Genomic DNA, 24,673 nt, shown 5'->3' on the forward strand with positions numbered 1-24,673 from the left:
TCATGGACATCGGCAGTTAAAAGACTCAGAAAAGGAGCTGAAAAACCAATGTTTACAGTGGTTTTCAGCTCGCTTTCCCAGCCACCATGTGATAGTGACTCCTCACCGGGAAATTGTGTGAGAGCAGCCAATATCGTGTGTCACACGGTGGCACCGTGTGAGTTGGCAGATTTGGAGCTGGTACATGGAAGGTAAAGGAGACTGGTGGAAGAGCAAGTGGCTTAAGCCTCGCTTTAAGCACCTATTCTGCTTAACCTCCTCTCGCCACTTACAGCCAGCAATGCAAAGAGACTGAACACCAGAGATCCAATTTAAAAGAAGAGAGACAGTACCAGCCATTGGGTTTCAAAATATATTTTATTTGGTCTCTTTTATCATATCGCGATCCACAGGTTGCAGACAGCAAATTCTGACATTTTCTTGTGCTTTTAGGCTCAGTCTAGGAATATACAGTTTTTTCAAGTCTTGAACATATCTTCGTTGATCTCCCTCAACAAATGAGTGAAGTAGGGGATTTGGGGCTGAACGCAAATTAAGTTTCAAGAGTTTGGTCATTGAGCTGGAGATGGTGGTAACGGCAGAGCACAGTCAGGCATTCACGATGCTCTGTTTGACGTATAAGTGACCGAGTTTATGCAGCCCAAGCACCCTCTCCATGCATCTGCCTGTCTAGACATCCTACTTTAGGCCTAGGTCTACCGGAGAACTGAATGAGCAAATGTTTGGGTGGGGAGATCCTTGGGGAAAAAAGAAAATCTGGGAAATAAGATGTGTGCGAGGAATTAATGGAGCTCACAGAGAGATTATTATAAAGCAAAATGTGTGCATTCCCTGTAACAGTCTGTGTAGTCTCAGGAAACCAAACTCTGATGTCATTTCATCCCTTTATCTGTATTCCACAGGTCGGTGCTGAAATATGTTATAACATAAGAACATGACTCCTTCCTAGAATTAGACTTTATTTAAGTCTAAGGGAAAAATTAGTTTTGCTAACAGGAAGGTGGTGCTTTAAGATTTGAGTCTCTCATGTCTCTGAGTGAGAATTTGAGTATAGAAGACTACCAGAAAGGAAGCTTTGTATCTCCGTGAGGGGACTGCTTCTATCAATGTTTGAGTGTGCACAAGGGACACATTTTCCAAACAGTAAGGAAGGAGTGTGCGTTTTAAAGACATTATCAGATTTTTTCACGCTTGAAACGAGGTTTATTGAGAGAGATTTAGTACTGAAATGTTTCTTTAGGCTAGAATTGAGCATGTGGGAATGTAGGTCCACACAGAAAGCAGATGAATGGTCTTTACAATTCTATGGGTCAGTGAGTGTATCTGAGGTTTGTGCACTGTGTGGATATGTATTAACCTAGTTGTGAGAAAGGTGTGTGTGAGCGAGTATGAGTCACTTGTTCTGCCTCTGCATGAACATGTCTGTATGTATGTAGGATGCAATCTGTGGCTTTGTCTTACAACAGATATATGTGTGGATTTGTGGCTGGTCTGTGTGTGGGGATTAGCATATGTATGATGTTAGGCTGGTATTGCCTGGTTTAGTTCCAGTGGATCTCCCAATTTAGACAGTCACTGTATATTGTTTTGCGAGGGCATGAGGCAAGGAGGTTGTTGTTTTTTGTGTAATTTGTGTAATTTGTGTGCTATTTGCCAGGTCTCTTACATATACCTGTCCTGCCATCCTTACGCTTACTTTGGATTAGACCAGCTTCATGCTGACACCTTCCTGATAGTGCCAATGTTGGAAAACAAGGCACTTTGGTGTATAAGGACTCCGATAGTGGCATAACCAAGCATAGTGACAAATGTGCAGATATTTTACCAATTATAATTTAGGAATCTCCTCCCCAGTGGAAGAGGTTACTTAAAATCCCATGTTGCCTAAAGGGAACATCTGTTGAAATTCACTGGCAGTTCATTAGAAACTCAAAAACATTGCCATCCTAACCTTTTTCATCTTAATGGCTGACTGGCCACTTGAACCCATTTGCCAGGTGTTCCAGTAATACTGGTGGGTTGTACATGAATTCAGTGAAGGGTGCCAGGATGGAGAACTGGGATTACAAGCAAGTACCATTTCTTTCTCCATCATTGGATCTGCACTGGTATCCATGATTTCTCAACAGAATGGAAGTCCACCCCTATCAACAGGAGCAAAAAACAACAAATTTATAAAGTGTAAATGAGGTGGACAGAAGGAAGATGAACACCACTTAAACAACCAAGTTGTCAAGTGCATCTTGGCTTATTTTAGCTTCTGATCTGGATTCAGAGGTTTAGGCAGTATTCTTAAACGTGTGAACTGATCTCCATGTAGCATCTGTGTAGTTCTCATAAATAATAGTTGGCCTTTGCTAGCCACTTTTTCCCTTGTAAAATGAGCAAAGTATTTTCCTGAGAGGTATATATTTTAACTTGTGGTACTAAGTCAATAACATGTTATGGTGAAAGGCTGAGTGGGTTCATAATTCTTTGCTCCTATGGAGTACGATGTATGGTTCATTAAAGAGCAGGGCTTGGATTTCACCAACTCCAAAAGTGACACAACTAGGAAAGCAATCTTTCAATAAAGGTTTTTGCATATGGGTTCCAACAAGGGGCCAACTGGCCATGGAAACACAAGGTTTAACTACCAAAGGGTGCTTTATTTTTGTATGGATGGACCCCCGAAAAATCTATAATTAATGGGACAATAAAGAAACAACCTTGAAAGAAATTTTTCATTAGGAGCTCATATACGTGAAATAAATATATAAATATTTTTTAAAAGGCAAATATAGGAGGCATGGTCATTCAGTTTTTCTTGCCATGGTTAGTTGCATCCCACACAACACTTGCGAAACGTCTTTCAGCTGACAAGCACAACAACATGATTGCAAGCTCTAATCAATATAGAATTTGATAATGTTACTTGCAGAATGTATTAGCGAGACCATGAAGGTCATGAACTACAAATTAGGGTACATAATTGTAGGTTGCACTCTGGCAGCAGGTCTGATCTGCACTACCATCTTCTCTGAGGTTGTTTTGAGTAGAAATTCGAACCTCTACTGACACAATCCCTCAAGAGTGATCCAATCTGCTTTAGTTTCTTGAGAATTTTTGTGATAACAACAACTGGTAGAAAAGTGGAAACAACTTTTTAAACCTTTTGATCAGGCTAATCCTGCCTGGATCCTACTCTTGAATTGAGAGTTATCCAATAATAATTAAATAATCAAATCAGTGTCGGAAGCAAAAGCCTTATCCTACCATCTACAACTAAAGGTAATCATTGATAAACATATGATTTTAAAAAAAAATGGCTTGGTTGTCTGTGCCATTACTAGACGAACTGGATCAAATCTCAATACACTAATAGGAATTTATCTAACTAAATCACTGTAGCTTCAAGGACACACAGTAATTGTCTAAAATGTCTGCTCATTCACTCAAAGTGGTGTTTTACAGAAACCATAATAACGTTTAATACATTTTTAAATGAAAATCTGCAGACTAACAGAGAGGACCCCTCTGTAAATGAAAAGCCATTGCTGCACTTAGAACGGGATATTCCCAGATCATTATCCAATACTAAATGTTAAACTGATTTGAAGGAGCATGTATCCCCTGCTCAGCATTACTGGTGAAGAATGTTTGCTTAATCAAGAAGGCGAGACACTGTAAATTGTGCTAGGAAGCATGTTTTACTGTGCCTTGCGATTTAAGTATTTAAATGTGTGTGTTCCTCCAGTAAAACCAAGAGATGCCACCAGATGTCCTTAAACAATATAAATGATTTGACTGAGTAATTTGGTCGACAAAGAATGCCTCTGGCACCCCTAAAATCTTTCTCGGCCTTTATTGAGATTGGGTGAAAGAAAGTTGTCCCTAACGGGGCTTTCATATTGTATCATAGGGATCCATTGCTCTCTAGTAAATGCAAAGGAGGTGCTTATGTTAATGTTTTTTAATAGACTTTAGAACTGAACGTCAGCAGGCGGTTTGGTTGGATGCAGTCTAATGTGGAAAACATGCAAATAAAAGACAATATCTATTTCAGCAGTTCAGACTTCATTTCAATCTAATTTCACAAGGCTTGCATGGCTGACAGACACCTACAATCTTGAGAGATTTGTGTCTATCAGTGTTCCTATGTATTGATACCTGTCCTCTGAAGATGGTGCTAATGATTTAAATACATGTGAATACCCAGAATTTGTCTGGTATCCGCCCCCCACATATAGGAGTTCTACAACACATGTTTGAATGAGGTAATAAGGATAGATGAAAACTCATTTTCCTTTGAGGTTGGATACCGCTAATACCACCATTCCGATGAGGAATGATCTTAGGGCAAATTTCAGGCCTAAAAGTAGGTCCATGAGCTCCAAGCACTCCTTGATTAGAAAAGCCCTGAATTATTTGCCAACATGCATCGTGTAAATCTACGGCACATACTCAAAGTGTTGCAAAGAACATTTGGTGAAGTGTTGCACCAAGAATTTTTCTCAGCCAAGTGTTTGCTGTTTTAAAGTTCACAATAGGCACGTTTCAGGAACTATCTTGAGTTATTCCTTGAGGCCCATGTACCCACATGATTGTATGCTTCAGCATCCTGTGTCTATTTGTTCAGGCAGTGTTGCTTGGCTCTTGTGGGTGGTAATTTTGGAGATTTGAACCTAAGAGCTTAGCCACCGCCTCATATCCTTTACTAATTTATTATTTTTGCTGCTTTTCCAAGACACGCCCCCCCTAATGGAGCAGTTAAAGGTGAGGGAGTACTGGGAAAGTCACTCATTTCACGTAGCATGGGGCCTCCCTTCCAAGACTAACGGTTTGTGGTTTCATCTTCGACTTAACTGTGAAACGTAACAATCACCAAAATATCTCCACCAATTATTGTTGACCTGATACCAATCTAAAAGCTATTCAAAGTAAAGTTACATTTTCAACATGTCCCTCTAAGACCAGTGAGCAATGAATTCTAGAACTGTAGAGTATGGACTGAGATGGTTCAAACGCCTGTCAGACAAACATGGAGAATTGATCAAGCTTGCTGAAAAGGAAGGCAACATGCCTTTGTCCTTTGAAGCACTAATAATTCAGTTTTGAATGGGTTCAGTGTCAGGAAGGCTAGTTTGAAGAGACAATGCCAAACAACTTTTAAGGACAGCACCAGGGAGCAAATAAATATTAACAGACAGGTCACAGCAGATTCCCGTGTGACTCTGTATCTTATCCTGCAGGCTGAGGAAACAGACGCGAGAATACAGTCTGTCTTCAAGAAATAACCTATCTCACTCTAGAACTGTGCTGTAAATTCCATTATGATTCAGGCCTGGAAGAAAGATATGGTGACTGACAGTCTCGAGTACTGGTTGAGGGCCCCTGGGGTCCACAAGGTCTCCCCAAGGGATCTGTGACTGTTACTAAATTAAATAATATTAAAATTAATATTTTAAAATGAATATAGTATATACAAATAAAGACACAAAATTGAAAACGGAAACCTTTTCTATATTTTATTGTGAATTAAATGCAATATTTAAATAATTGAGGATTTGTTTGGTGTACACTTTTTATATTTTTTGTGTAGTGTTCTGAAGTTAAAATCATAGAATCTGCTTAGGCTGGGCGTCCTCAGCTTTCAATAAGGACTTAGTGGGGGTTCCTGGATTCTAGTAATGATTCAGTGGGGGAAGTTAAAAAGCTAAAATAAAAAAGGCTAAAAGTCAGAAGTCAAAAGGGCTAAGAACCGCTGTTCTAGAGTACCCCTTGAATTTCAGGCTTATGAGATATACAGTATCAGCCTCTACTTTCGTCCTGCGCATTTCATCATTGAAGAGTGACCTCCATTAATTACAAAGAAAAATTGGTCTTTTATGCTGCCCATCAGGTTTGAGTTGTGTTAGTCTCAGCCACGATATGCAGCACATTGAGATGCTGTGGAACAAGCTGTACATAGATGAGTCTGCAAAATTTACAGAGCACCTGACTATTTTACTGGATTACAAACAAACCACCAGCAATACCTCAATTACAACTTCCAGGAAGTCATGCTTTTTATCAAGCTGAAGGTGGGGGAATTTGCAGCCTTTTTCGCTCTGGTTGTTTTTTTCACTGTCCTTTCAACTGCGTGTATTTTTCAGCTCGTCTGGTCCGCAAGGAACACAAGGATTATGATGGAGCCAGCTAACATTTTCTCCATGACAACACAATAACACAGGCAGTGTTGGTCCAAAAGTAGGTCTCGGTTTGATTTGGAGGTCGATACTTCTTAACGATTAGGGGTGCTTTGGAACTCGCCCAAGCACAGGCCTACATCATGTCCACTGCTGATTCCATCAGCTCAGGGATCAAGGTCATGAGATGCCCTGCCAGAGCTCTGTGAAGCAATATTTAAACAAGCATTTTCAATGCAACGGGGCTCGCATTTGCTCGAGCTGGAGCTATTTGCGTTGTAAACTCCTAACCTAACTTTTCTTGCCACACAAAGTAAAAGAAAAAAACAAAGTGCGATCGTGTTAAGTAAAATGCAGCGCGATTGCGCTGAAATTGAAAATGAAAAAACGGAGCGCGATTGCGCTATGTAAACCCCAGTGCGATCGCGCTGTGGGGAAAATTAACAGAAAAGTAGTCCAGAAACCAGGCTCAAAACATCGAGCCTCGTATGTTTCTAGTAGTTTACCGGTGCTGTATAGGCGGGCTAAACACCAGAAAAGGCATGACGTATGCATGCCTTTCACAAATGAAAGCAAGCAGATTTCAAAGAGCAAGCCCAGGAACCAATGAAAGAGACTGACGTGACCTGGGCGTGGTTGAAGCCCAAAGAGAGATTACTTTATGGATGGAGCGCTTTGCGCTCGCCCATAAAAACGATGGAGGTCGCGGTTTGAGGGATGTTGACTAGGAGGTTTTACTCTACTACCTCAAGAAAGGTCATTACCTCTTTAACCGTAGGAGGGGGCCTTTATAGTTAAAATAGGTGATCATGACCTTCAAAATTATTCAAAAGTGGTGCCCTTTACGTATGTCTTCTTGCACTGGTAACCAGTGTAAAGTTATACCTGCCTGCAGTGTTCTGATGTGCTATTTTTGCCGTGTGTTTCCTAAGATGGTGACAGAGATTTGTTTTTGGAGTTGTTGCTTCCTAGGCTACTTCAGGTAGAGGTACCTCTTCTCTCATGGACACTCAGGAGAATGTGATGAATAGCCCTTAATTAGATCTTCATCGACACTTAGGGCATAATTTGTGTGTTTCTTCTCAAAAGTGATTCTTCAAACAGCATATTCCTCGAAGAGTGCCTCAATACTGATCCATGGGGAAGCTTCTGCTACCTCAAAGTTCTCAACGTTAAATGCTTCAACATTGTCTAGATGACTAGCAGCCAGTGGGACATGTTTATATGACATCACATTCCTTGCTGTGGAACTGAGAGGTGGGAATGCTGCAGTGGTTATTCCTTTTCACAGATCCCAGCTGTGAAGACTCATATTTGGCCTCAAAGCTGAGAGGTGGAGGCAGCAGCGCCTCCTAGGCTTTGTAGCGACTCCTCTGAGGCTTTGCAGCAGCCCACATGTGCTTTGTTGGTAGCTGAAAAATACCAGCTGCAACTCTGAGGAGCCCCGGTTGTGATTCCACCCTCCTGGCCATTTTTGACATATTAGATATTTTTAAATAGCAAAGAAGCGAGGAAACTACACACTACACAGGGTTTATGGATTATTTTCTTAACTTTGATTCGATGTAAAGTACATTTCGGAAAACAAAGATGTGGTGTCTCCTATAGTGAAAAATGAAAGAAAAAACAATTCTTGGAAAATGTTACAGGGGAAAGCTCACATCAAAATATGTTGCATGTGGTGTAGTTCTGAATACGTGTCTGAAAATAGCCAAATGTGACGAGCAACAAGAGTGCCAGTTGTTCAGAGATCCTAATTTAATTGAGTAAAACATGAACTGCCAGACAATTTCCTCAGGGGTACCCTATTCGAATGGGATATATCTTTTCTCCTTTTGTTGTTGTGCTGCCTGTCTTGCCAACGTTCTTCTGTTTTTTCCACTTATGATAAAACAATTCTCAGGGAAGTTCACGTTGTTCTGCCTCCTTTCTGTGAATTAAAAAAATCTAATTGGCAGCCGGTTTGTAAACAGAGCATTTACTCATGTGTTGTTCCAGGACCCCACTTATAGGTTGAGCTATTCATTGCTTGTGTACATCAGTGAAATTCCATGGTGGTGATTGTCTTGGGACTGCAGGAGAGGTGAGAGGTGAGATGGGCAGAGTAGCAAATGAGGGGACTAGGAGATTCTGAACTTCAGTTAACATTCAGGAATGTCCATTCAGTAGTATATGACACTTGGAATCAGTGAGAAGAAGGATGAGTTGAGTGGGCAGTACAGGTAGTGAGGGATCCAATGCTTTTATTTTAAAAAAGCGTGCTTCTGGAATATTTGATAATTTACCTCAATGTTACCCAAGAATTGAACCACAGTTTAATACATAAGTAGACCTTCACATCACTGGTTTATATGCATGTACCCCGACGCGAGATACAAACACAGCTCTGCTGATCACACTAGGTGCTACAGCATTTCCATTACGGGGAGTCGAATTAAGCTGCAACAGTGCACCTGTCGGCTATCCTCCTCGTAATCCAATACCAGACGGGTGCACTCACTGGCCTGCAGGGTAATCCTACACCCATCCTTGGTCTGGCACACTCTAGAAATGCCCTGCGCATGGACGCAGTAGTTCGTGGCTTCTTGTACACTCTGGCAGCTCCTCATGATCTGCAACATGATCTCGTACACAGCAGGGGATTATCAAGCACCCAATGTGGTCTTTCACGCTAAAGTGGGAAGAGACTGTCTGTTGAAACACTGCATAGGCGGCGGCTTCTCACTCCAGTGGAGCAAGGCTCAAGATACAACTAATACTTAATATACTCTGGTAGGCCGCACACTTTTGAGTAAGGCCTGAAACACTGCAGTAACAGAACGCACTCTGGTCTGGCATTACAGTGGGGGGGCTTGGGTCCCTCAAACTTCCATGGTAGATGGTAGGTAAGCTAGTTTGACATATGTAACTGCAAAGGGGATATCACACTCTCTCATTGCAAGCCATACTTTAGAGCCTCACCTCAACCAGTGCTGAAGGAGGGGTCAGTGCTTCATCTTGGGTATGGCACTCCAGTAAATGATTACACACTCCAACCTTACCCCCTCACACTGCTTGTAGGGAAAAGGAAACGTCACCCAACCTTAGACTCTCCCAAAATTTGACACAGACAACACACGCACAAACACATATCTCCTCCCACACCATGCTTGCATTCACTGGGATTCTGGGGGAAGCTGAATTATCCATTCTGCATGGGTCTAGGCTCACCAGCTGTGAATCAATCTCTTTCTCTCTCTCTCTGGTAAAGGTGGACTTCTGTGGTGTGAACGAATGATGTTAGCTAAACAGCCTACGTACCTCTGGCTGATAAAACTGAGAAACCAATTAAAATTACTGGCTAGATGTACTTACGGTGTTAGAAGCTCAAGGGGAAGTAGGGATCTGCATCAGTACACAAACCTGCTAGAGCTCATCCTCTACCTCATTCCCCGTTCTGTGGCTCATGCTGCATTTTTTCCTGAGCTGGTACCCTTGGTCTCCAGCAGCGTTATAGGAAGAATCTCAGAGTTTGAATTATATCTGGCAAAAGTTGATAGGGGTGCACGATAAGAACACCCACCTTCACGTGTCCAGAGAAGTAGGAAAGCCCCTGCCAGCCACAGACCTTGTATTTGCTAATGGGTTCCATTCTTTTTAGAAGGTACACACAAATGCCACTATCATCTGGTTCATGCAAACATCAAATTTCATTCATCTATCACTGAATCACTTAAGGATCAATGACCTCATCCAGAGCTTTTCGTCTTTGGCAAAACTTTCTAACCCCTCAGAAGGTCTCCCGATTATTAACTTCTACAGCCCTGCCACCAAACATTAAACACCTACCCAACAATTAATTTTACACATACCCATACCCGCTTTCATCTTCCAAAATCGTTCTTAATCTCTTGACCTTTTGCATAATATCTGGAGGAGAACGATAAACCCTCTGTTCTCCTCCACCTGCGAGACGCTTCTGGGCTTGAAGCTGGAACGGATTTCATTCTCAGTATTCTTAGTGGGTCGCTTCAAGGCCCATCACGCCCACCTTGTTGTGTTTCAGCCCACCAGGGGTTCAGGCTGCGGCCAGTTTGTTGGGTTTCTGGTGTAAGCGTCAGTCTGGAGGGCCTGGCTGGAAGCTGGGGTGACGTGGCTGGACTTGGTTGCCCTGCTCGTGGACTTAAACTGGGACGTGGGGCTGGGAAGAAAGGGGTATTTGAGCCACCGGTCCGGATGAGGGAAGGGCTGAAGGGGTCATTGTCCACAGAATTAGGAGGAGCAGGTAATACTTTGCGATCTTGTACAGGAGTGCTGGGGTGGGAGACCCAGGCTGAGCTCTGGAGTAAAGGGGAGGAGCTGGATCTAGTGGACAAAAAAGGGTCAGAGTTCAGGAAAGGATTTCGGGAGAATGTAGGGCTCCTTTCAGATGTTCGGACATGGTCTTTCTTGCATCGTGGCTCTGGAGAGGCTTTTGGACCAGTGGAAACAAAACTCCAAGGGTCGATACGGGGCCTGACTGGGGATGGTCTTGGCCGTGGAATGATCTGGACGTCAGAATGTGGAAACTTAGGGCTGCTGGTCCTGAAACAGGTAGGTCCGGAGGAATCCACCCCTTCTGTGTTCTGGAAGGGAGGAGACAGAGTGGTGAAATCTAGAACCAAAAAGAGAAGACAACCTTCATTAAATCAGAGCTTCGATTGCACACTGTCACATCTTCACCTAGCATCTCGTACTTCCTGAAAATGTGCTCTCTGCTTCCTCGTTCAGCAGTGTACTGGCTTCTCCAAGTAACATTTTAGATGATTTTTGTTTTATTTTAGTTTCTGTTATGCCCTGGTTTGATAACGGATGCATAACAAGCTCTTTAGTGCCCATGTCGCGAGCAGCTCATAGAGGAGCTTTCATCGTACTTGCATACTGCAGTTCCTCTAGGGAAATATTTTATATTGTAGTCTGTCTTCTAATTCTAATGGCGGACTTTTCCTATGAAGTTTGGAATGCTGGTTCTATTTCTGTGGCTCCTCGGCAGATATCTAATCTAGCTCTATTTCCTAATAATACTGCTAGGGAAGGCGTATCATATATGCAAGGTTCTTAAATACTTTTATTATGCAAGTCATGTTTCTCTAGCATTAGCTTTTAGGAAGTGTGACGTGGATGATGTTCCTGTATTTCTATGGTTCCCTTACAGGTTGTCAAAGCTGGGTCTTTTTCCATATCCATGATGTCCTCGGTCACTCCTTTAGTGGAGTTTACTGTTGGTTCTATTTATAGTTCTCGTAAGTGGTTTACTTTGCTAGACCTTCCCCACCAAGTGGATCTTGTTATGCCAATTTATTTCTATGACCTGTGAACCATTTGCTGTGGAAATTGCTTATCATCAAGTAATGTTCTCACTGGGTGTGCTATGTATTCTTCTGGTTCTAAGTTTGCCAGTGTTTGCTATAATAGTCGAATGGGGTTTCCCAAGGAGAGTCCCATTTCGATGGCTATGATTCCCACCAGACTTCCAATCTGCCCATGACGTTCTTTCTATGGCTCATGGGCCTCCTGAGCTTAACTGACAAGAATATGTTTTAGGATCAAATGTAAAGTAAATGTATTAGCCTGTGCAAAGAAAGCAATCATGTAAATGAAAAACACGTTTCAAACTGCCAGAGCATTTCCCATTAACTAAAAATAATTCCACCCTCAGCTTCTTAAAGTCATATGTTTATTAGTCATACTTTTGTATATTGAGATGGTTTTACTGAGTTTTATGCAAAGATGAACACAACCAAGAAAACAAATCAAAGTAAAAAAAAGAGTTGACATTATAGGCTATCGAACTTAAGCATGGAGTGTGGTATACACACCAGGCAAACTCTTGCTTTCAAAATGCACGTGCGGTATGGTGTTTAAGAGGTTGATATAATTAAAGCCAATGGAGAATGAACACTTTTTGGAGGGTGACGTGGGTTTTAAAAGCAAGTGAAAAAGGGGTGGATTAACGCCAGGGGGAGTGACAAGTAAAAACAATTAAATAGTGCAAGGAAATATAAACGTCCAAAGATTAGCACATCTAAGAAAATATAAAAATGTAGTATTTGTGCAGCCACAAATCTGAAAGCTCAGAATTCGGCGGCCCTGAAGTTTTGGAAGTATAGATCTGGTTTGCCCAACATAGGTATGCCCTTAGGAGTGCTCCAAGATACAAATAGGGTCACATTGGCTGTATCAAGTACAAAGTTAGCTGCCCACGCCCTCCTCACCCAGGTGTGAATGGATAGGCGCACATGGCTGATTTCCATTCCAAAATGATTGTGTTTGAGGCCAACATTAGCAAAAGGTCTGTCAAAAAAAATATTTGAAAGCTAAAGGTCTGGGAGTGGACCGGTTCTGAAACCAAAGTTGTGATTACAAAATCTATATCGATACTTATACTGAATATCTCAAGAAGATTATTATTTCCTTCCCATAAATGCTACACAAATTCACAAAGGTACAATGTCTTTGGTTCCAATATAAGTTCTCCGTGGCCAGGCTTAGCTTGAATAATCTGCCTGGTGTCCAGAAGTAACTGTAGACAGAAAGATATCTCCTTTGACCTGATGTTGGGACTATTTTAGAGATGCCTGACATTTTGCAAATATGATTCCACCTGCCAAACAGGGGTCAATTGCCTCAAGATGGAGAAGTGTGGAGCTGGCAGATTTGATAAGTTCTGGATTCCAAGGGTACAGACATAGGAAGCACACAGAAGGCAAGCACTAACCTAGCCTGGTTATAAGAACTTTACATTTTAAACAACCATTTGCAATTCAATGGGTCACATGTTTGCTCCAGTTAGAGCTATTAGCATTGTAAATTTCCAAATGGACTTGTCTTGCCACATAAATTGGAAATGAAGAGTAAAACAGCTGACATAAGTGAGCCGATTCAAAGCGCCATGAGCGTGGAGGTAAGACACAAAAGGAAAAAGAAGTTTGCTTGCAGTCAAACATATCGGCAAACGTGCAATTATCCGTGTAACAGGGTCGGTGTCCAAGGCTGTAACAAAACCACCCCAAGGAGGGACAAAGGTAAAGCAATAACCAAAGATATCAAGGATTTTTGGAAGGCAAGCCCATGAATGAGTGATAGTGATGGGTGAGCGGTTGGCATGGTTAAAAGTCCACAGATAGATTACAACAGGTCAAAGCGCTTGCGCGCTCGACCTAAAAACAGAAAAATAAAATCAGTTTATTTTATAATTCAGTCAAACTAAAAGGAGAGAATGCAGCTTCAAAAACACACCCCAAGATATCACTTCCCTTGCCCAATCATCTGATTTAATGCAAATTGACTAGGTTGACCACCCGTTTGTAATTTTCTCCAACCATCCGTAATCTAGCCCTACCGTCCGTTGTCTGCAAAGCATGTATTAACAGACTGCATTTGTACCTAACTTTAGCCTTTAAGCTAAAGACAAAAGGTAATTAGGGCAATTCAGTTACCCAGCTGGAGTGGAAGGCAGGGAGTCTCCTGTGCTCCGATCCCAAGGGAGGAGCAGACAGATAAGAAACAGGCCTTCTTGCCAAGGGGCTGGGAAACCAGTATTGGCTTAATTGATGGAGTCACTTGAAGGTTTCTGATGGCAAAGATATTTTCTTTTAGAGAAGTACTGTAAGAGTGCCCCAAGTTGAGCTGTGGGGTGTGTGTTTTAATGAACAGTTATAGAAATGTTTGCACTGGGTGTAATCTGTATATTATTGAAATCTATAATTTAGAAGCACTTTTTATCTTTAACCTAAATGTATATGCGCATTTTGTGGCAGCCTATATTACGCTGTGTGTAATGTATGTTTTTAAATAATGACTTAAATATTCACATGCTTTCAGGGTCCGCTGGTCCTCATAGTACTAACGTGCACTGGCAAAGCCAATAGGTCTCATCTATGTAAGAGCTATTGACTTTGCCAATGTGTTTTAGCCATGTTATACACCAGAGTGGCTGCTGTTCAGCATGACTAAAAGTTTGTAGTGTAGAGGAGAGTGGCACAGAGTGTCGTAGAGTGGAATGGAAAACGAGGAGAGCAGAGTGTTGTGGAGTGGAAGAGTGTGTCATATTTAGGGGTGCCATAATGTGGAGTTGTGTAGAGTGGCATACAGTAGAGTGCACTGGTGTAGAGCACATTGGGGTAGAGTGTTGCAGAATATAATGGTAAAGACTTCAGTGGCATGGAGTGCAGCGGCATGGAATTAATCAGTGTACAATGCAGCATTGTAGAACACAGAGGCAAAGAGTGGAGTGGTGCACATCAAAGTGCAGACGTGAAGAGTGTAGAGTGGCATAGAATGCTGTGGCGTAGAGTGTACTGGCATAGAGTGCAGTACTACAGAGTAGAATGTCGTAGAGTTCAGGGGTGGAGAGTGCAGTGTTGCAGAGTAGTGTCAGAGTGCAGTGGTGTACAGTGGAATAGAGTGCCCTAGAGGGCAGTTGTGTAGAGTGCAGTGTCATAGAGTGTAGTGGTTTAGGGTGCAGTGGCATAGAGTGCCATCTGACCGAGTGGAGTGGCACAGAGTGTACTGACAGAGTGGCGTCGTGCAGGGCAGAGTGCAGTGGAGTAGATTGTTTCAGAGCGGAGTAGAGTGCAGTGGCACAGAGAGCAGTGGCATGGAGTGGTGTAAAGTGGAGTGGTGCTGAGTAGAGTGAAGTGATGTTGAGTGCAGTATGCATGGTGTGGTAGCACACTGCCATTACAGACAACATGTTTTTTATTTAAATTATGATTACATTTTCACAGACATACAGTTCTTACTAATAAAACTATCTAGTGCACATACGGTGATGTGTGGAAAGTGCATCACCTAGTGTAATGATTTGTTTTATTCATATTAAAGTATCTGTTTCCAACACAGTTCAGACTTAACCAAAAATGTGCTTCATTTTTATTCCTAATTCGGATATATTCTGTAATACTTGCACAGTTCCTTTAAATGTTGACATGTGATAGGTAAAAATCTCTTTCCTACCCCCTGTTTCGAGCAAGACTGTCACATAAATCCTCTCACTTTGAAGTCAGAGAAAGCAATGTAAGCACCAAGCTTGCGCCAAAGACAAAGCCTGACATATGACCTTGTTTTTTAATGCATAGCAAATATGACGAGATAAGAACAAGCTTCACAGGCCTGTTTATAGAAAGGGGGCACTCCGAAGGATACTGTAAATATGGTTCAAGCAAGAGAAGCAAAAACTCAAGCTGGACAGCATAAAACAAATAAAACCAACAAATCAAAAGCAAGGAAATGTGAGTTACAAACCACAAAACGAGTGGCAAGCAATGGGCGGGATGCATTCCACAGATGCTCTCCGAATATGTGGCAGCCGTGGGATACTTTGTGGGAATAGTCCAGTATTATTGCCCAGTCTGTATTCTGCACAGGTTTGACTATGTCAGTTTCGAGGGTAGTATGGAGAGAAGCCTTGGAGGGGTCTCCATGTTGCAGGAAAGGTCTGTACACCCATCATATCAGTTTGACACCAATCCCTCAATTCCTATGCTATAGTACTTCTGGCACACTTCATGTAGGGTGAGATCTAGATGGCAGACATGAAATAAGGCATTTAATGATTGTTTAAGGTGTTTACAAGTAAGGAATTGACCCATGGGAAGACTGCAGTCTGCCACAAGGGTTTGGAAATCTAGTATCCATCCACAAACAAATCCCTAATTTTAAGATGCCTGCAGCATGCCACTGACAGAGTTGCCCTGAGCGCAGTAGTCCTGTGTGAGTGGGAAGGCCTAGCATAGGTAGTGCAGGAGCGTAGGGTTCCTTTGTGTTAGTGAGTTTATACGTTTTAGAAAAGCAAGAGAAAGCTGTTCAGGATAACCTGGGATGGTGTTCAGTAGAATGGTCAGGAGGAAACAATCAGTAGTGCAGTAAGCCATACTTATAGTCTTTACGGATAAACCCCATCTAATGCAGGGGTGGCTAGACAGCCAGCAAGCCACATGTTGGAGCTGTGCAGCTAAATAGTAGCGTTCTGAGTCTGAAAGGGCTAATCCACCCGCAGTCATGGGTAGCTTTAGAGTGGAAAGAGCTACCGGACTGCACACAAGTGACCAAATCAGGTGTGGAGCGTGTATGAAGAAGGAATGAGGGATGAGCAGGGGAAACTTTGCAAAATAATACAATGATTGGGGGTCGTACACCATCTTCACTAGTGCCACATGGCCTATTACAGAAAGCAGAGGAGAAGACAGAAAACCACACTGGGCTCGGAGAGACAGTGTTACTCCTCCCAGATTTCCACTCTGTTGATTACTGGGGAAATTGTAGATTTTAAACCCTAGGTATTGAAAGGTAACTGATTCACAGTTCAATCTGAGGTATAATTCTATATAAAGGGAAAAACACTGCCATATGTTAATGAAAAACTAATTACATTTTAAAATCTTTCCCATCTTCTTACATTTTGTTTGTGCAATTTACATCCTAAATATTTTCAAGATTCTTTGTGTACTTTGACACAAAGGGATAAACTAGATCACTGGTTTGGCCTTTGCTCAATTGCAAAACCATTTTAAGACATGGACGGAGTGAGCACTTGCCCAGTCCAAACATGTAAAGGGTCTGGGCACTGCTCAGTCTTTACAGGCACAAACAGCGGGCCATTGCAGCAGAAGAGTTTGCCATGGTGGGTGGGTGCTGCTTGTTCAACCACTTTACAGTACCTCCTCTGTTTCTCTCCTCTCTGCTGAGACAACTCCCCACGTATGCAATACTTTCTGATACTCTTGGTGGAACCATCCTGTCCGATTTTACTAATTGTCCCACCTTGTTCTTCTCTTCCTTATTTATCCAGTTCTTAGCAACAACCCTTTGACTAAGTTCCTGTGGATCTCCCATCTGATCTATATTTCACCCTACTCTTTTATTATCTTTCATTGGTAGTTTTGGCTCCCAGCTCTGAGATAAATGTAGAATCCCAAACGTGCACTCTACAGCTGTGGGACTACAGGCAAGTTTTGGGTACTTCACATCCTGACATCAATTGTGAGACTGTCACCCACACCATCTGTGCTGCCTCACTAATATTTTGTTTAGGTTTATAGTGCTCTGGAGGTTGAGGTGAGCCAGATGTTTTTGTTCAACTTGCCTAAACTACCATAATGTTACCGACTGTAATGTTTCCCAAACTGTTTGCGTGGGCTTTAAAAATTTTAGAAAGATAATCAGTATGCTGTTACTGCTTTCTCTCCAAGAAAGGCTGGGTAGATTTGGGTAGAGGTGATGGCTTTGACACTGTGTTCAAGGGCAACAATTTACTATTGGACAAGGACGTAATGTGCTACGTGAATGTAGCATACCAGGAGGCATTCACAAAAAGACCATAGTGAATAAATAATGCTATGTAGAAAATTAGAAATAAATGCACTGATAGCATTGTGAGGTATGGCCTCTTCCTAGATGTACCTATAAAACTGACGTTTTCGTACACAATTGTGCGTGAATACATGGCAACTACAATAAAGCTTAGGGTCTTACCAAGTCGTGTTTTCTCTTCAAGTTTCGGACTCTTTGGCGACCTATGACCCGATAATGGTGACGGAGCACCCCTAGGCACCGAATCGTACCCCAGGTCAATCAGCAGGTCCTCGCTCACCAGATTAGTTCCTGCTGTGGTTGCAAGCGGAGCCGTCTCTTGTTCGCTAGGGTTTGGGTCACTCAAGTCAATGAGTATTTCAGGCGGCTCGCTCGTGACAGGGGTTGGAATCAGTTCAACATTATCGTGAGGAGAAGCGGGTGTTGCACCTGCGAGACAGGCCTCGCCCATCTGTGTAGGAGAGGCGCCTTCCTCCCTGGGCGCATCCATTGGCTGCAGGTCCCGCCCTAGACCCAAGGAAGCCAAGATGGCAGCTCCACGCAGGAGGGCCCGGTGGATAAGCTTTGGCGTTGTGCGGTTGGCGTGAGGAGACACGCGTGCCATCGGAGGGGTTGACTGGCCATGGTGCTCGTTCCTTCTTGTCTCCTCCGCTGAAGGCTGGGGTGCACCTTCCTTCCCTGTGCTCACCGAGGACGACGGGGAAATACTTATTGTGGTGTCGCCTAGAATAATAGACAAAGGAGAGTGTTAAAAACACAACACAAGGTAAGCTATGGAAAGAACTTTACGTTACTTATCGTTATCACAGTTTCAGTGAGCCACAAAAAAAAAAAAAAAAACCTTAGGACACTGAGGCAAATCCAATTTTTAGAAATGGACAGCTCTTGCTTGATCTGTTTGTTAGTATAAGTAAATAAGTGAATATGTTGTGATCTCATAAATAAAACAAAATATTTAAAGGAAAAAATAGATATTTTTTTTCATGAGCATACAAAATGGGAAATCTGCAGCAGAAAGGTCTGGAGTTGCGTACAGTGAAGCCATAAAGGGTTACATGAAGCATGGAGCCAGTGACATCAAGGTCTGTATTACCTACGCATTACTTTTTCAGAATGTCCGCCCAAATACAAACCGATAAGGATGCATGCAGAATTAGAACCTGTGTTTATCATTTCAACACCCACTGCTGCATTTTTTAAATAAAATATATGGCTATTGCCAATTTATTTATAGTAAATGGTACGTTAGAAACCAACCTTGCAATCATGAGTTTGTCATGCCAAGACTTTCACCTGTCAACTGCAATAAGCACACTTGTCAGCGGAAGTATTCAACTCACCGAGCCATTCTACACAGTAACACTTTATTTGTCACAAACAACTGCATTTTAAGGTAGATTGGAGTGCAAACGGACCTGCTGAAGAGGTCTGTGAGCACATTCAGCAAATCTCATTTGACAATATTGGTAAGATGGTTAATGATCTTGCTGTAGGGATTTTAGTGCATCAAGCAGGTCTCGTGCTATAATAATGATCAGTTATCCTAGGTGGTTAAGGCACTTACTATAGAGCTCTATGCATCAATCCAACAAGTCCCACAGTAGATTAATGGAAAGATGGCTCAGGTGTGTAATGCATCTGCTGTAGCGAGCAGTTCGTTTTCTACTATCCAAAGATATGTATTGCTGCACAGCACCAACTGTATCCTGCAGGCCACAGGTTTGTGTACAGAGAAGACAGCTTCCTGTGTTAATATTTTTTTATTGCCGAACCCCTTCTGTAAACTGCTGGTCACAAATTCCAATCCTGGGAAAATAGCTCAGTCGATGGGGTACTGTACAAATAGCTGGGTTTAAACGGTAAAAGTATACTTTGAGTACATTCGCATTTCAACTGTTATTTTGTTTTTGCAAGGCGGATATATTGGGTAGTAACAGAGAACGAATTTGGGGACAGAAAACAATTCAGTTTGTACTGTGTGCTATATACATTTCCATTTTGGTGTAATTAATCTCTCTCTCGCTCCTTCCTAACGGAAGCAAAGCTATTGGCCCATGAAATATATTTGTTAAAGGCAGTTCCAGATGCCGCCAGCAGGTGGGAGAAGAGGTAAGGGCATACATTTACCAAATCTCCCACAGTGTCGCGAAGACGTTTGCATTATGAACATGGCTCCTTCCTTCCCTAGTTGTTTACAATGTATTTACACGGTTTCACTGATTACTGGGTGTTGAGACGACTCCGTTATTCACCCGCAGCTACAGAGAGAATATCGTTACGAAACGCGGTAGTGTGCATCGAGGCACTGTTGATCTTTCACGAGGACGAAAACAATTGACATAAGGGGCCGCTTCTGATCGTTGTGCACCGGGGTGTGTCATGATTTAGCTCATACGATGCTGCAAAGCAATGTGTGTAACATTTAGGTTCAAATCTTGGTATATCAGTTAAACGGGTTATGCATGACCTCCAAATGGATGCAGGTCATTTGCAAGACGTACATTTTAATCCCCACAGGCAAAGAAGCATTCAAACATTAATTCTTCTGAGGCCAGTAAAATGAGTAGCTTTGAGGTGGGTGGCAATTAAAGGCTAGAAGAGGTAGCTGGGTTCTAAATTGGTGAATGCTAAGCGTTCATATGTCGGATATTCTTCCATCGCGCTTGCAAGTGTGAAAAGTTCCGTTTTCCGGAGCTTCCAAAATCTGTTGTAATTTGATTCCGCTCTCAAATGGTTGTCTAAGGGCAGCGGTATGATAACTGTGATCCGGAGTGTAGCGCAGGTGGTCTGCGAATGTAGGGGCGGGATCAGAGATGCAACTAAAAATGACAAAATATTCTGCAACTACTTTGTTGGTCTTTCATCTGCAGATAACTGCATATAAATAAAAACGCACACACTTTAAATGAAAAATAAATTAAAGCTCGACTAATCTGGGAAACGCATTGTTCTGTTAGGAAAGCCCAGATGGTTAATGTAATCAATTCCGATATCTATGGACCTAACTGGAGAGTCACTGATCTGCATTCTGGTTGGTGCACTGAGGAATTTGTGTATTTACAGTGCTATGTGGTCCCAGCTTGTGACAGAAGGCACTGTGAATATGCAAGTCATTAGTCTAAAAATGTAGTACACTCAGTATAATTGAGACAATACAATATAAGATAGGCTGCCTCAAGAAGTGCACAAATATTGTTTAAATGCTTTCAAACGTATTTTTATCGATATACAATTATACCTATTGTAAACTTTTCTTAGTGTTCCATTAAAAGGATGAATTCTAAAACTGGTAACACCTTTAGCATAGCGAAAAAGAACGCTCCTTTATCACACTAGGGCATCAAATGATTATCAAATAGTTCTATCACTTAAAGCCAGGGCTACTGGAATTATGTGATTCTGCGGGTGAGGTGTTTTTCGCATAGTTGTGGATTTGCTGCATTTGCCTCATCTTCTATCATCTGCTACATAATTTGCAGATAAATGTCTCTAGCTCAAATGGATCAAAAGTTACAGAAAATGTATCAACACTTGTTCCTGCGCAGCTGAAGGCACTGCACAAAGGCTGACCATTCACCTTTCAGTTGTGTATTTAGTGTATTTGGGTGTTAAACTAGTACTAATAAGGTGAAACCTTTGTCCGGACAGTCTTAAAAGTGTAAAAATGACAAAATAATGAAATTATATAAAAAATTGCCCGATTATGTTACATAATTTGTATTTTCATGTTGCATAATTTAGTTAACCCTGTTGCATAATTTGCTCTTTCCTTGTTGCATAATTCCAATGGCTCTGCTTAAACCCTATAAGGAACTTCAACCAGCCTTTAGAATTGTTGATTAACAACTGCACATATTTATATTTCTTTCTGGTAGCAGATACCCTGGAGAGAAGGCTTGTTTCTTCTTTGGCTTTGCCTTTTTTCATTTCCAATTAAAGGAGACGCCTTCTTTCAACATGCTGAGGCAACTTAAAATGAGCATTAACTGAAGAACAGTTGTTTGTAAAAGTATGGGAAGCTGTTTTGGTAAAACTAAAAGAGCTTGAGGACATTGTGTCCACTTCATCCTGTGGGTAGGGGTTTTCCACAGTTTTGGCCCTTGCAATTAATGGTGTGTCTCCATATTTTAGCTTCTTATAGATTCAGTGGTGAATACAATACAGCGGCTGTACTCTCAACTATGGGTGTGCGAAATCTGCATCATTTGCTTCTGCATAGTTATGTAAAATTTCAGCAAAATTACGAAAAATGAAAAATGTGCCCATGCATCAATTTTTGACACAAAGGTGCATTTCATGGAGAAAAAAATGAAAAAACTCAAAAGTGCTGCAATTGAATAGTTGTTCCTATGCATTCACAGATTTTTTTTTACCACAAATGGTGCATAATTACATGAAGTTGCGCAATGGTGTAATTTTGGGAAATTAATTTAACTGTAACTTGAAAATGTGGACAATATGCAGGAATAGTTTCAATTTCACCCAGGCCTGTTCACAACCTTTTGTAGCAGCTTGGATAGTGAGACACTTACTATTAGTGGGAGAGTCACATTTGTTTTCCATCTGAGTATTACATTTCTTTACCTGTCAGACTTATAGTTGAATCTGTATGTAAACACAACGGAAGAGGAAAATGTCACTTACCCAGTGGACATCTGTTCACGGCATGTAGTGCTGCAGATTCACATGCTATGCATAAGTCCGGCATCTAATGTTGGGCTCGGAGTGTTATAAGTTGTTTTTCTTCGAAGAAGCTTTTTTCGAGTCACGAGATCGAGTGACTCCTCCTCTCGGTGATAGTGCGCATGGGCATTGAGTTCTTTGTTAGATTGTTTTCCCGCAGATGGTAAATTAAGGAGTGAAGAGATGTCCATGCAAAGTATATACATATTTACATAAATAAAAATACTGCAACATCTACAGGCTTACTGGGAGGAGGGAGGGCATATGTGAATCTGCAGCACTACATGCCACGAACAGATGTACACTGGGTAAGTGACAGTTTCTGTTCGATGGCATATGTAGCTGCAGATACACATGCTATGCATAGACTGAAAGGCAGTACCCTCCTAAAATAAGCGGTGGCTAGCCCGTAGGAGTTGGAGTAGTTTGAAATAGTGTTTTAAGCACTGCTTGACCATCATTTGCTTGTTGGAGAGATAGCACATCTACACAGTAGTGTTTAGTAAATGTGTCTGGTGTGGACCATGTGGCTGCTTTACATATGTTTGCCATTGGTATATTTCCTAAGAATGCCATTGAAGCACCTTTCTTTCTAGTAGAATGTGCTTTAAGAGTTACTAATAGTTGCCTTTTAGCTTTAAGGCAGCAAGTTTGAATACACTTTACTATCCATCTGGCTAATCCCTGTTTTGAAATAGGATTACCCTTATGAGGCTGCTGAAAAGCCACAAAAAGTTGTTTAGATTTTCTGAAAACTTTTGTTCTTTCTATATAATACATGAGAGCTCTTTTGACATCAAGAGTGTGAAGAGCTCTTTCAGCAACTGAATCTGGCTGTGGAAGAGGGCTGGCAATTCTACTGACTGGTTGATGTGAAATGGTGAAACCACCTTGAGTAGAAATTTTGGATTTGTCCTAAATACTATTTTGTGTTTGTGAATTTGGAAGAAAGGTTCTTCTAAAGTGAATGCTTGAATTTCACTAACTCTCCTAAAGGAAGTAATTGCTACTAGGAAAGCAACTTTCCATGAGAGAAACTGAAGTGCGCAAGAATGCATGGGTTCAAATGGTGGGACCCATAAGCCCTGTGAGCACAATGTTAAGATTCCAGGCAGGGACTGTGGAGCTCTAGGCGGAATAACTCTTTTAAGACCTTCCATAAAAGCTTTTATGACAGGGATTCTAAACAGAGAAGTATGCTGTCTGTTTTGGAGGTAGGTGATAGTGCTGTTAAATTATTTTTAATAGATGAATATGCAAAATTTGCTTTTTGTAAGTAAAGCAAGTGACATACAATATCCTGTACTGATGCTTTAAGTGGATCAATGTTTTGGGGTTCACAGTAATATACAAAACGTTTCCATTTAGCTGCATAGCACTGTCTAGTTCCAGGTTTACGCACATCTTTTAGAATGTCCATAAATTCTGCTGGAAGCTGTAGATATCCAAACTCCATGGCCTCAGGAGCCAAATCGCTAGGTTGAGCATACTGGGATTGGGATGCCTGATGTGACCTTTGTTTTGATTCAATAGGTCTGGTCTGTTTGGGAGCTTGTGATGTGGTACTAGAGATAAATCCAACAGTGTTCTGTACCAGTGTTGACGTGTCTACGTGGGAGCTATGAGTATCATAGTGAGGGAGGTGTGACTGATCTTGTTGACCAGAAATGGAATTAGTGAGAGAGGGGTAAAAGCGTAAGCAAATATCCCTGACTAGTTCATTGATAGAGCATGACCCTTGGATCGAGGGTGTGGGTACCTGCATGCGAAGTTTGGGCATTTTGCATTTTCGCTTGTTGCGAACAGGTCTATGTCTGTGCTTCCACACATGTGAAAGTACTGTTGAATCACTTGTGGGTGAATTTCCCTTTTGTGTATTTGTTGCTGCATCCTGCTTAAGAGGTCTGCTAATTGGTTGTGTATCCCTGGGAAATACTCTCATAGTAGTTGAATGTGATTGTGAATTGCCCACTTCCAAATTGTCTGTGCCAGAAGGGGCAATTGAGATGAGTGTGTCCCCCCTATTTTTGCAGATAATACATTGTTGTCATGTTGTCTGTCTTTATCAACACTGTTTTGTGGGTGATCTGTGGTTGGAATGCTTTGAGTGCTATAAACACTGCTAGCAATTCCAAGTGATTTATGTGGTAAGTTTGTTGAATGGAGTCCCATTGTCCCTGTAAGGTAAGATTGTTGAGATGGGCTTCCCAACCTGTCATTGATGCATCAGTGGTTATTATGGTCTGTGGCACAGGGTCCTGAAATGACCGCTCTTTTGATAAGTTGGTGTGATTCCACTAACGCAGAGAGTTTTAAGTGTGGCGGTCCAACATCACCAGATCGTGAAGTTGGCCCTGTGCATGAGACCATTATTGTGAGAGACACTTTTGTAGGGGTCTCATGTTTAGACATGCATTGGGTACTTTTGCTATGCACGATGCCATCATTCCCAATAGTTTCATGATAAGCCTTACAGTGTAAGTTTGTATTGA

The 24,673-nt window shown here is 41.8% G+C and overlaps 1 protein-coding gene across 1 annotated transcript in view; it reads right to left on the minus strand.

The window, feature by feature from the left end:
* Positions 1 to 338: 338 nt before the first annotated feature.
* Positions 339 to 24,673, minus strand: part of MAP3K11 (mitogen-activated protein kinase kinase kinase 11) — a 219,352-nt gene continuing 195,017 nt past the window's right edge. Inside the window, exons 9-10 of the mRNA XM_069207900.1 lie at positions 17,661 to 18,221; positions 339 to 10,800 (exon numbers count right to left, since the gene is read on the minus strand). Coding sequence (XP_069064001.1) covers positions 10,178 to 10,800; positions 17,661 to 18,221 — 1,184 coding nt within the window. The 3' untranslated portion in view covers positions 339 to 10,177. The remainder of the gene's footprint in view (positions 10,801 to 17,660; positions 18,222 to 24,673) is intronic.

Source organism: Pleurodeles waltl, chromosome 9 (assembly GCF_031143425.1).
Source record: "Pleurodeles waltl isolate 20211129_DDA chromosome 9, aPleWal1.hap1.20221129, whole genome shotgun sequence".
Taxonomy (NCBI): Eukaryota; Metazoa; Chordata; class Amphibia; order Caudata; family Salamandridae; genus Pleurodeles; species Pleurodeles waltl.